The sequence below is a fragment of the Cucurbita pepo genome, chromosome 3, assembly GCF_057944985.1.
Source record: "Cucurbita pepo subsp. pepo isolate OVF chromosome 3, ASM5794498v1, whole genome shotgun sequence".
NCBI lineage: Eukaryota > Viridiplantae > Streptophyta > Magnoliopsida > Cucurbitales > Cucurbitaceae > Cucurbita > Cucurbita pepo.
The window spans coordinates 16,280,205-16,292,740 of NC_141800.1; the positions used below are offsets into that span (position 1 = coordinate 16,280,205).

Sequence of the window (12,536 nt, forward strand, 5' to 3'; positions counted from 1 at the left end):
CCAACAACTAGAGGATCAAAAAGGTAAGTCGGTCGAATGAAGGAGAGCCAAGCCAGAGTCTCAATAATCAGACTACGACTGTCAAGATTTTCCAAGCTATAAAAAATCTACAATGGTACTAATGATATCAAAAACGGTATAAAAAGTCTACGATGACGCTTTTCATTAGCTACCGTATCCATTATTTCTCGTAAGTGCATTTTGAAAGTAAGAAATGGGAAAATATTGAATGATTGGAAATAACATTACCTTAGGCTTATTTTAAAAAATCATATATAAAAAAGAGCCAGTAAGTGCATACTTTAATTATGAATTAAAGTGAGCCCAGGCTTATTTTATTTTTTTATTCGCTCAACAGCCAAAATGTGAGAGGTGTAAGTAAAATGGATTTAATCAGGAGTTATTAAGTGTTGCTCATATAACCAGAGAACATGCTCAAGGAAGGTGGATTGGATCAGATCACAAGAACAAGCAAACATGGATTTAATCTCAACTAGTAAGTTGAGTTCAAACAGAACACAAAAAAGCTATAATCATAAGCCACACCCACGAGGAAGTAATGAATTTAAACCAAATCAAGAACACCTCATGCATGAATATATTCATCCTCGAGAAGGACGAGTTCCTCGATCATCCACCAATCAAACCTATTCCACAACTATTCTCGTAGTTTATATGGTTGAATTTAAAGATGTCTATTTAATTTGTAGGATATGGAATCCTCGTTTAAACACACACAGTGAAGAGAAAGTTGAAAAAGATCTCTTCCTGTTAGTTAGCGGGACAGAGAGTAGAGACTACGTTACACCTCCGTCCTAATCCTCAGGAAAACAAATTGTTAAGAATGATGCTCTGATACCAATAGAAGCTAGTCGGACTATTGCGATAGTAGTGGTAATGCTAGGCTCACAAACTTGCGACTTGCGGTGATGTATGGACTAGTCGAGGACTATAATTTGTGACTTGAGGACTAGTAGTGGTTGCTTAAGGTTTGAAAGCAATGACGATGGTTTGGAAGCAATTGAAAGCAGGAAGTTGTAATTGAGTTGGTATGACTTTAGACTCTGATACCATATTAAGAATGAGAAATAGAAGTGAGATCGAAAGTGCAACAAATAGATCCCACCGGGACTTTTGATCCCACCTACGTTTGTTGCACTCTCGATCCTACTTCTATTTCTCATTCTTAACACAAATGTAAAGCTTCATAAGAATAGAAAATAAAATAGGAAGCGGAGACAGGAGCAATCAAGCCTTAGGTCCCAGGCTCGGGATGAATTGTAGTCCAAACCCTACCTTATGGGATTAGATTTCCAAACCCGACCCAAACCATGGGTTGACAACCAGAGAGGCTAGACATGAGTTTGGGTTTAGACCCCAACCCAAAACATCCCCTAAATCCTAAAGGTGAAATATACATGTTTTTAGTTAATAAACTTTGTATTGCTAGCACCCTAATATTTATTTTGATGGAAACATTAATCAAAGTAACATTAATAAATCCATTTTATAAGCATATACTAAAAAAAAACTAGAGCCAAAGAAGATCATAACTGTCCAAATAATACATTTTCTTACAGTTTTTATTACTTTTTGTAACCCCCAAAAGGGGAGAGAGGGAAGAAAGAAAGGGCAGCTGAAACCTGAAATAGAAGACTTATCGCATCGTCCTACTTTATGGATGCCAAAATTCTTAGACGACCAAAGTTTGGGATAAAGAAAGAGTACCTTGTTGTTCGACAATTGTAGAGGGATGTAAGGTAAGCCATTGATAATAACACCAACGTAGCAAGCTAATTTTGATATTCCACAACACATTCCTATCAAGGGGAATTTAGATGCATTATTCCATTTCATAGGAGTCCCAGAACATCATTAAAAAACACTCAACATACCATGAAAACCGATTACGAGCGAACATAACGAACTGGAATACGCCGCTGTATTGGGCTCCTACAAGAAGGACAATCTTTCATACCCTGTTTTTCATGTAGTTCATTGCAGGTTGTGCACACCACCTGATGGGCGCATGGAAGAAAAACTACTGACATCTCCTCTGAAAGGCACATCACACACTCCCGTTCCCGCTTCACACCCCCAGTTCCAGAGTACTCGTACAGATCCTTCATCGATTCCAAGGCATTCGGGGTCAAAGACTCTTTGTGATCTGTGCTATGTCTGGTATCTGTAAGTCTACTGGCATAACTTCCGTCAATGCCTCTCTTAAGAGCTGCAATTCTTGAAGAATCAGTCTTAAGTCTCAACGCATAGATTTCTTTTTCAAGCTTTTGGATATCGTCTTTGTATTTTAAAAGATTGTTTTCTGCTTTCAATTTAATTGAATCCTCCTTTGCTTTCACTGAATCTTCGATTTGTTCTCTCTCCTTTCTCAATGAAGCAGCCTTCATGAGCAGCTCATCTTTTGCTCTCTCCTCCAACTTCCACCGACCCTGAGATACGTTCCTTGTCAATGAGAAAGAGCCCACAAGTTGCCACGTAATTAATAGAACAAAAAAAAAACAGCACAAACAAAGTACTAAGCACACTTAAGCCTACCATCAACTAGGAACACAACCACAAAACGCAAAGGAAGTATGTTCAAGATAAAAATACGGCAATTATTTTTCGTTCTAAATATATTATGCTCAAATCTTCAAAATTTTCAAAATGTGTAGGAGAAGCAAATGCATTCTAAGACCAAGCAAGAAAATACAATATGAGAATTGAAATCAAATATCAAGGAAAAAGAAAAAAAAAATAAACAAATGAGGTAATCTTAATAAGAATGAGATGCAACACCCACCTTTGTAAGAAAAAAATCCAAAGATAACAATTTAAACCTTCTTGTAACTTCTCCATCGAATATGAATCTCGTAAACAACATACGTATTGCACAACAACTAAAGAATTGGCTAAACAAATAGCTTCAACAAGAAAAAAAGGAGAACACGCTTGAATATTTTAAACAGGGAGAAAACACCAACTAGTAATCTGCAAACATATCAGGAACTAGAAATGTGCAAATGATCCATGCAGATTAGGGTCTAAGATCAGTTGAAAACCCTAGGAAAGATGAAGTGGAATACACATTGTTCATAAAAAAAAAAAAAAAAAAAAAAAAGTTGATAACACCCCAACCATGGACTCCTTTTCCTAGGGTAGTGTTATTGCCTTTTGGACAATCTACAGGTAAAAGCATAATTTAGTCTCATAATTATTCCTGGGAAGTGATAAAATCTTGATCTACCACCCAATAAACTGTTGCGAGTTGCAAAATTAATAATTAAGGCAGTAAAGACAGTAGCTAAAACTCATAAGAACTACGGATAACTAGTTAAAACATACCTCAAGTTGCTCCCGCAGATCCCTGGCATGCTCAAGTTCCTGTATTAGTTGTTTCAATTTCCGCTTTTCGGCTGTGAGTTCTTCCTGAAACAACATTTTCTGCTTCTCCCAAGATTGAACTTTCATCAGTGTTTTCTTTTCCCTCTTAGAAACCTCGTGATAATTAGCAGCTGATTCTGCAGCACGTAATTTTGCAACCTCCATCTCCTGCCGTAGTGCAGCATTCTCCATCTCAAGCCTCCTAACAGCAGAGTTAGCAAGTTCAACCTGACCACTAGCCTTGCACAATGCATGTTCCATCTCAGAAAGTTTCTTCATGGTATTTTCTTCCAGAGTTTGCTTCTCCTTTTTCAGCCGTTCAACTTCATCCTTTTCTTGTTTCAAAGTCTTGAGTTCAGCCTTGTCCTTACTTAGCCTCCTTGCAGCCTGCATGACCTTTTGATTTGCCCACTCCGTCCACTCTTGCAGCTGACTTTGTAATTCCCGAGCCCTTGGCACTAGCTTCAAAACCATCTCATCCTTCTTATCCTTCGGAAACCACTGTCCAAGGGACTTGTCATAAGGTCTCTCAACAAAACTATTAGTAGAAGACTCAGCGTTGCAGCTGATAGGCACTGAGGGCTGATTGCTTTTAGTGGGCAAAGAAAGAGAAAGATCAATATCAGTTGTTGGTAGCCCAGAAGTATTATCTGCAGGTAATGCAGGGGGTGAACTAGGACTGGGCATTGGAGATACATTGGTCTTAGAAAAAGGAGAAACGGTGTTAATGTTTTCCAAGTTAAATGATGGAGAGGAAGAAGGAATGTCGATGGTGGAAACATTATCGTTCCCATTGTCTTGGGGCACATCAATTCCCATGGCTTTGCTTATTTTCAGCGAAGCGTTCTTAAAGTTAACTGAAGCGGAGCCTGAAACAGATTTTAGTTTCTTATCCAACGTTAAACCCCCCAAACCAGTCAGCTTTCCAGCTCTTGATGAGCTCTTAGTTCCATGTGTTCGAAAGTTTTTATCCACATGAAGTGCCTTCTGTCGTAGCATGTATTCTCTCTTAGATATATTAGAATGACCCTTTCTACTGCTCCCAGCTTTTTCTTCGGACACAGAAGTTTGAGGCTTTCCAGCCACACTATATGATTCCTCAGCCGCAGCAGAGGTCGAATTTTGCAATTCTTTATCTGATAATGGTCCACTTGAAAATAATGGGTCCTTTGGTTTTGCAATACTAGGAACTCCTAGAGTGGCTGGTCCATCAGATTGAGAAGCATGAGCACAGCTGATTGGAGAAATTGGCTTAACAGGCTTAGGTAGATTCATCTCAGAGCCTTTAGCCTCTGGTTTTAACTGTGGGATAGAGTCACACGAGCTCTCGTTCGAAGTCCCATCACAGACAAGTGCATCAAATGGGTCAATATCCACTGCACATGCTAGAGATACATTCATGTCACTAATCAATAACCACCACATTGCATCGCCAGTGCTGAAGAAAGGCTTAACCTCTCGTAGAACACAAACTAATTCGGCTAAAATATATTTTTCTAGTTGCTGTAAATCTTCAAAATAGTGTTCCCCTGAATGATCAATTTCTTGGTCACTTTTAAGGAAAGCTAAGGTGTTATCCACTATATTTGATAGTGTATCCTTACAACCAAAACAAATGCCGGACCTCGATACAGCTTTTATCGAAACCTCTTCAGTGTATCCAGAAGCAATGATTTTCTTGATTGCACTCTTGAATATTGTGTCCAAATTATTTAAAATTAGTTCTTCGAGCTGAGCTTCTGTAAGGTCACTCCAATCAACATCTTGGAACTCATCAACTTCTGATTCCCCACTTGGCCAGTTTAGCCCAACGTCAGAAGAGCTTCCATTGGACAATCCAAGATCAAGTTTCAATCCAGCAGAAAATTCTGGACCAATGCTACAAAGGTCACACGCATTGGTTTGCCCCAAACTTGAACTATTCTCAAATTTCTCGGCTGAAAACTCATAACTCGAGCATTCATCTTGAGATGACGAGGCGATCTTACTCAGATCACCTAAAGGTGGATCTGCTCTGTACTTCCTCTTATTCCTACTCCCTTTTTCCTGGGCAGTCATCGAGGAAGGCCCGTGATTGATAGTGCTAGAACAACTCGGCTTAACGACCATTGATGCCATTTTCCACTGCATAAGACAACATATATGAGTACCTTAATCTAGTTATCTTTGTTCTTTTCTCTTGTGTAGATATATATTATACACTTAGAAGTAAAAATACCAAACGTCTTTCGTAGCTCAATGCAGTTGGAAAACCATGAATATCCAATTTATGTAAACCAAAAGAAAGATAAAGAAAGAGGAAAGCAGAACTATAATCGCAAGAATGAATCGTATACAGCTCAAAATCTGGCAGCTGATGATACCAAGAAGACAAAGAACTAAAGAATCCAGTTCTCGAGTATTCGTCCAAGAAGGAGCTAAAACGCATACCTCGAATCTCAGTACTAAAATCGATGATAATCAAAGTCTGCGTCCACCGGAAAGAAAGAAGAAGAAGAAGAAGAGAGAAACAAATCAGTCACAGAAACAAGCAAGTACCTAGAGTACAAACTGAAGAAGAGAATCTACACACGTCTCAAAACGTTAAACCCGTGGAACACAAACAAAAACCACAATCATCTAACTCCAATTTCAGCAAGAATTAAACACCAAAACCAACCTCGTAGATCCAAGGAACAAAAACTTTATGAACAATTTGGTGGAAACTGCTACAAGAACACAAGAAGATCCCTCTCTCCCCCAAACAGAAACTCGATAATTGAATGTCGGATAGAGAACAGCTAAACGATCGGCAGAAACAACCGGCCGATTGGAACGGATGATTTGCAAGAACCGAAATGGAAGGAAACACAGAATCAGAAAAACATCGGTGAATCAGAAAGAGAAATTCGTATAATAGCTTTTCTTTTTTTCCTTTTTTCTATATTTTTTTTTTTTCTTTTTTATTTGTTTCCTCTTTTCGTTCCTTATTTTCTTGCTATAGCTTAGAGCATATGTCGTCTCTGTCTTCATTGTTGTATTGTTTTCTTATTAACCATATTAACTAACCATGGTTAGTTGAATGGGCTCCTCTAATTTACCATGGTTAGGATGACTACCTTCTACCCTCTCTAATTTTATCCTATTTTTCTTAGTAGGATTTTTTTATTTTAAACAAAAATAAATAAATAAATATTACCTCTGCTTTAGAAAATATCTTTATTATTTCCAATTTTGTAATATTGTAATAAAAATTTTGGGAAAAAATTAAACTATTTCCAATTTTGTAATATTGTAATAAAAAATTTGAGAAAAAATTAAACTTTGAAAAAATTAAACTTTGACACTTAGTTTCGTCTTTCAATTTTCATCGAACATTCTAAAATAACATTTGACCATCATTAACCACTGTAATTCGACTCTCTCTCCCTTGGTTCATCGATCTGATAGCCTTAGGTCAATTCTTGTCGTCTTATTCCGTCCTAATTCTTGTCGTCCTATTCCGTCCTAGCCCAGCGACTCTCTAGGGTTCATCGAGCGACTCTCTCCCCTTGGTTCATCGAACATTCTAAAATAACATTTGACCATCATTAACCACTGTAATTCGACTCTCTCTCCCTTGGTTCATCGATCTGATAGCCTTAGGTCAATTATTGTCGTCCTATTCCGTCCTAGCCCATCTCTCCCTTGGTTCATCAATCTGATAGCCTTAGGTCAATTCTTGTCGTCCTATTCCGTCCTAGCCCAGCGACTCTCTAGGGTTCATCGATCTGAAAGCGTAGGTCATTCTTGTCGTCCTATTCCAAACCCTGAGCCCAACACTAAGCCCACTCTAATGCGACTCTCTCCCCTTGATTCATCGATCTGATAGCCTTCAATTTTTTTCGTCCTATTCTGTCTTATTCCAAACCCTTATTGTAAAAAATTATGTATATTTCAAAAAATATAATAAGTTGGATAATGATAACCTTTCAAAATATAAATGAATTTTGTAATTAAAAATAAATAAATTTATAAATGTGGTAGGTTGGTTTTTTTTTCTTATATAATAATTTGAATATTTATGGAAAGAAATTAATGATTCATTGAAATATATGTGCTATCTTATTGAAGACGATATATTTATTTTAATTAAATATAAAAATTTTAAAACATAGGTATAAACTAAAACTTATTTATACTATTAAAATTAAATATTACCTCTTGTTTAGAAAATTAATTTTTTTTTTCAAAATAATTAACATATCATTTTTTTTTTCAAAATAATTAACATATCATTTTTTTTATTATTATTATAGTAAGCATAATAAAAAAATCGGCATACAATATAATATATATGATATAAAATAAAGTCAAACACATTTGGATGTCATTATTTAGGTAACTTTTATAATCAAAAAATTTGACTAAAAATTTACGTAAAGAAATAAAAATTACTGTAAAGACATTATAAAAAAAGATAAAGGGTTATCAAACGAGACCTTAGCAATCAACATTGATCGATAAGTTTAATAGTAATGAGAAACTAACATAACACCCTATTAAATTTGAACGTAATACTCGACGTCATGAAATTTCATGCACGGTCGCTTTATTACTAGATAATTCACATAAGAAAGATGAAAATGAAAAAAAAATAAATGGTTATGAAACGAAACCTTCAAACATTAATTAATTGATAATTTTTAGGGGCATCAATAAGCCAAAAGGCAAGGTAGTGAATGGGCGTCAATAACTAAGCAAAAAGGCAATGAAGTGAATGCTATTTAATATCTAACTCCTAAGTTCAATGCACCTTGGGAGCTATTTTGGCAACATAGTCCTCAGTTTATGGCAACATAGTCCTCAGTTTATTGGCTATACACAAGGTCAACTTTTTTATATTTCATAAATGTAAACCTAGTTTATGAAAGAATTTTCTATCACATGACTGACACGTGCTGCCAAGGAAGTACTCTTATTTCAGAGGATGAAATAGTGTTGTAAAAGCCTAAGCTCACCGCTAGGCCCTAATAGATATTGTCCTTTTTGGCCCAACACTCGGTGTCTGGCTCTGATACCAATATAATAAGACACCGAGCGGTACACTAGCAAGGACGTTGGGCCTCCAAGGAGGTAGATTATGAGATTGACATCGGTTGGAGAGAACGAAACATTCCTTATAAGGGTGTGGAAACCTCTCCCTAACAGACGCGTTTTGAAACCATGAGGCTAACGACAATATGTAACGCACTAAAACGGACAATATCTGCTGAACTGTTATAGGTTTGACTTCAATTCCATACAGAAAAATCCCAAAAACTGAAGAACACAAGGCAAGTAGGTGGCATTCAGAAAAGACAAGGCAGCTATTGAACTAAGTTGTTAGAGTATTGTCAGGCTGCCTTAAATGTTAGGGACGATGTAAAAAAGAAATTGGGAGAGGATACCAGAAACTAAAGATGGGAGAGGATACCATTTCTGGTTAGAGAAAATGAAGAAACATTAACGATGAATAAGAGTGTTTGGAACCAGATTGGATCAGTCCATAAGTTATCGAGCGTACCCAAATGGGGGCGAAGAGTAGCTTGATGGCGGTGAGAACACCGATTGAAACGCTATGACTAACTAAGGTCTGCATAAGTTTGTGTGCAAAAAAATCTTGGGAGCATACAAGAAAAACTATCATCAACTTAGTGTAAGGTGACTCGAGAGGAAATAAGTCAACAATTGAAACAACTTCGACGATAGAAAGAAACATTGCAATATCAGCCATCTTTCAAGGGGACGCTCTCTCCCACAATTCATAAACTACGGACAGACTTTTCATAACTACATTAACATCTACACTACCTATGTAACAGTCCAAGCCCACCGTTAGTAGATATTGTCCTCTTTAGGCTTTCCCTTTTAGGCTTCCCCTCAAGGTTTTTAAAACACGTCTGCTAGGGAGAGGTTTCCATACCCTTATAAAGAATGTTTCGTTCCCCCCTCTCCAACCGATGTGGGATCTCACAGCCTAACTCACTACGGGTTTTGAACTAAGCATGAGTGACAAGTGGCCGTACTTAAGTTCTACTGCATACTGTCATAGCCCATACCATTTTGGTGTGCAGATCTTATAGAATTAACCATTTCAGAAGACTAGTAGAACTTATAAATAAGTTTCAGATGTGGTCATCATATAACAATACCCATACTTAGGTTTACATCTTTATTAGCAACGTCATGCTGAACATATCAATCTTTGCCAAAGCAATTCTACAATACACACCGAGCTTAGGAATACCTCTGAAAGGCTTCACTGTGAAGCATTAGCAGGAGCGAACTTGACCGAAATGCTGTTGACACAATGGCGTTCATCTGTAGGTGTCCCGAATCCCTCGCCTTTAAAAACGTGACCCAAATGCCCCCCACATGCAGCACAAGTTATTTCAGTTCGCCTTCCATCAGGGTCGGGCTGAAATTATTTACAGTCAATCAAATTGCAGTATACAACAATAATGTAAACTGACCCATGTACTTCAGAAAGAGAAAGACAGTGATGTAAAGAGGTAACTCACAAAACGATTGATTGCTCCAGGAAAGCCCTCAAAGAAAGCAGGCCAGCCACAGCCAGAATTGAATTTGGTGCTGGACTTGTAAAGTGGGGTTCCACAGCCAGCACAGTTGTATATTCCTTCTTCATAAAACTTGTCATATTTCCCAGTGCCTCGAAGCCTGCATATCATCGACTTCTAGATATTGTGATCAACAACTAAAAGAACCATGAAAACTACATAAAATTCAAAAGAATCAACCACAAGTACACAACACAGCTAAATAAGCTCTACTCGGGCGGGCTTGAAGACTGAATTATGATGCACAAAGATCAAGTAATGTAGCCAAAGATACTTGGAATTCAAGATGATCAATATGGCTAGGATCACAATTTGAATCAGATCACAAAATTAATATGCAATACAAAATTAAACATTGAAAACTTGTTTTATTTCATATGTAGCTTGGATAATCAGTTCCTACCCTGCATATGGTAAATCTTTGTTAAGGCATGTCTGAATTAAATTTTGGGTTGTGGCCTTTGTAAAATTGAGATTTCACAACCACAACCTTCCAACCTCGAGTAAGAATATAACAGCTCAAGTAGCTATCACTAGCAGATATTATCCTCTTTGGGTTTTCCCTTTCGGGCTTCCCCTCAAGGTTTTTAAAACGCGTCTGCTAGGGAGACGTTTCCACACCCTTATAAAGAATGTTTCGTTCTCTTCCCCAACCGATGTGAGATCTTATAATCCACCCCCCCTCCCCTCCCTCCCTAGAGCCCAGTGTCCTCGCTGGTACTCGTTCCCTTCTCCATTCGATGTGGGACCCCTCAATTCACACCCTCAGGGTCCAACATCGTTGCTGGCACATCGCCTTATGTCCACCCCCTTTTGGAGTTCAGTCTCCTTGCTAGCACATCGCACGGTGTCTGGCTCTGATACCATTTGTAACAGCCCAAGTCCATCGTTAACAAATATTGTCCTCTTTGGGTTTTCCCTTTCGGGCTACCGAGAGAAGTTTTCACACCCTTATAAAGAATGATTCGTTCTCTTCCCCAACTAATGTGGGATCTTACAAAAGGTGTCTCGGATTGGATTGATGCATTGAACAAAGAGGGCTGTTTTAGAATTGTACTGACACATGTTGTCGTCATCAGTGCAGCTAAATAAGTTCTTCTTCTGCAACAAAATGTCAAAACTAGAAAATACCTATTGATAATGCTATTACTACTGCTATTACTGACATTTTCCAACAACTTCACGAAACAATGGACCAGACTTCCAGTATAAACAAGACAAACTGACAAGAAATCACCATTTAGCACACAAAATCATAGGTGAAGCATGTTCAGAACAAGCCCAAAAAGCCAACAACCACTGAAACAAAAACGATAAAAAAAAAAACAGTAGAAAATACGGTTCGATGCATCTCTTAGAACATCAGTTTCGAAATTCAACCAAACCCAGTGCCCGAATCACCGTTGATTATATAAACGAAACCGATCAATTCAACCAATCAAACCAACAAAAAAGACTACGCGAGAAGCAGGAATCAATACAACAAGAGTTATCATAATTACTCAGTTCCTTTCTGGCGAAGAATGCGAAACTGCTCCGGAGAGAGTATAACCCGCCACTCTTCCTCCGATTTCTGAACCGAATTTGGTGCTGATGGGGCAGCCATGAAACTGTTTACCAGAATTGCGGCCGTCGATCGGGATGCTCCGTCTCCTTCCTCGGGCGATGGACGAGCAACTAGTCAGTGAGACGGTGAATAATGAAGTGGCTTCATCTTTTAAGAGAGAACTTTCTCGCGGGGAAACCGAGGGTCGGGATTTTTTCATTTTTTATTTTCCTTACTTCCATCTGTGGAGGGGGAGTGTATATGGTCGGGATTGCGGAATTATTTTTTACCCAACCAAGCCTTCGTTGGACGACGGTAACCTAACTCAACCTAAAATTTTTCGCAACTCAATCTAACACTCCTTTATTTTTGGGTTAAAATTTGTAACATAGTGAAAATTGTAACATATTAACATACTTCGTCAAAAGTGAAAATTGTAACATATTAACATACTTCGTCATGAAATTAAAGACAACTAAATACCGATATTTTTTTAACAATGGTTAAAATAACAAAAATATTAATAAACGTTCACAAACAAACCCAAATCAATCTATAATTATTTACAAAAAAAAAAATAATAATAAAATAACGAGTAAAAATTGTAACATATTAACATAGTTCGTTGTAAAATTAAAGACAACTAAATACATACATTTCTTAACAATGGGTTAAAATAACAAAAATATTAATAAAATTCACAGACAAACCCAAATTAATCTATAATTATTTACAAAAATAAAATAAAAATAAAAATAAAATAACGAGTAAAAATGGTAACATATTAACATAGTTCGTCATAAAATTAAAGAACTATATACCGACATTTGTTTTAACAATGGTTAAAATAACAAAAATATTAAGGATAGCTTATTTGGCACTGAACTGTAGGAAAGAGAATGCTAGAAGTAGAAGTATAAGTATTAGGATCCTTTTCGCATGTTGCGGAAATTAAGACAACTATAGAAGTTGGAAGGAAGCCCACCCTTAAAAAGAGTTTAAAGTCTAAAGCTAGTCAAGTATGTATA

General features: G+C 37.2%; 2 protein-coding genes across 5 annotated transcripts; both read right to left on the reverse strand.

Moving 5' to 3' along the window:
* Positions 1–1,488: 1,488 nt before the first annotated feature.
* On the reverse strand, positions 1,489–6,334 carry LOC111789658 (putative E3 ubiquitin-protein ligase RF298). 4 transcript variants are annotated; one of them, XM_023670296.2, is made up of 5 exons: positions 6,044–6,326; positions 5,815–5,851; positions 3,346–5,508; positions 1,896–2,450; positions 1,489–1,820 (listed from the first exon to the last, which is right to left on the reverse strand). In XM_023670296.2, exons 3-4 carry the CDS (start codon positions 5,500–5,502, stop codon positions 1,908–1,910), a joined length of 2,700 nt encoding a protein of 899 aa, XP_023526064.2. In that variant the 5' UTR covers positions 5,503–5,508; positions 5,815–5,851; positions 6,044–6,326; the 3' UTR covers positions 1,489–1,820; positions 1,896–1,907. The 4 variants fall into 4 exon arrangements, with proteins under 4 accessions (XP_023526064.2, XP_023526063.2, XP_023526065.2 ...); XM_023670295.2 differs by having other exon boundaries at positions 1,489–2,450; XM_023670298.2 differs by lacking the exon at positions 1,489–1,820 and having other exon boundaries at positions 2,278–2,463; positions 6,044–6,334.
* Positions 6,335–9,476: 3,142 nt separating this feature from the next.
* LOC111789659 (peptide methionine sulfoxide reductase B5) lies at positions 9,477–11,735 on the reverse strand. Its single transcript, XM_023670299.2, has 3 exons — positions 11,465–11,735; positions 9,906–10,062; positions 9,477–9,802 (listed from the first exon to the last, which is right to left on the reverse strand). The coding sequence occupies exons 1-3, from the start codon at positions 11,566–11,568 to the stop codon at positions 9,644–9,646; spliced, it is 420 nt and encodes a 139-aa protein (XP_023526067.1). The 5' UTR covers positions 11,569–11,735; the 3' UTR covers positions 9,477–9,643.
* Positions 11,736–12,536: the final 801 nt, after the last annotated feature.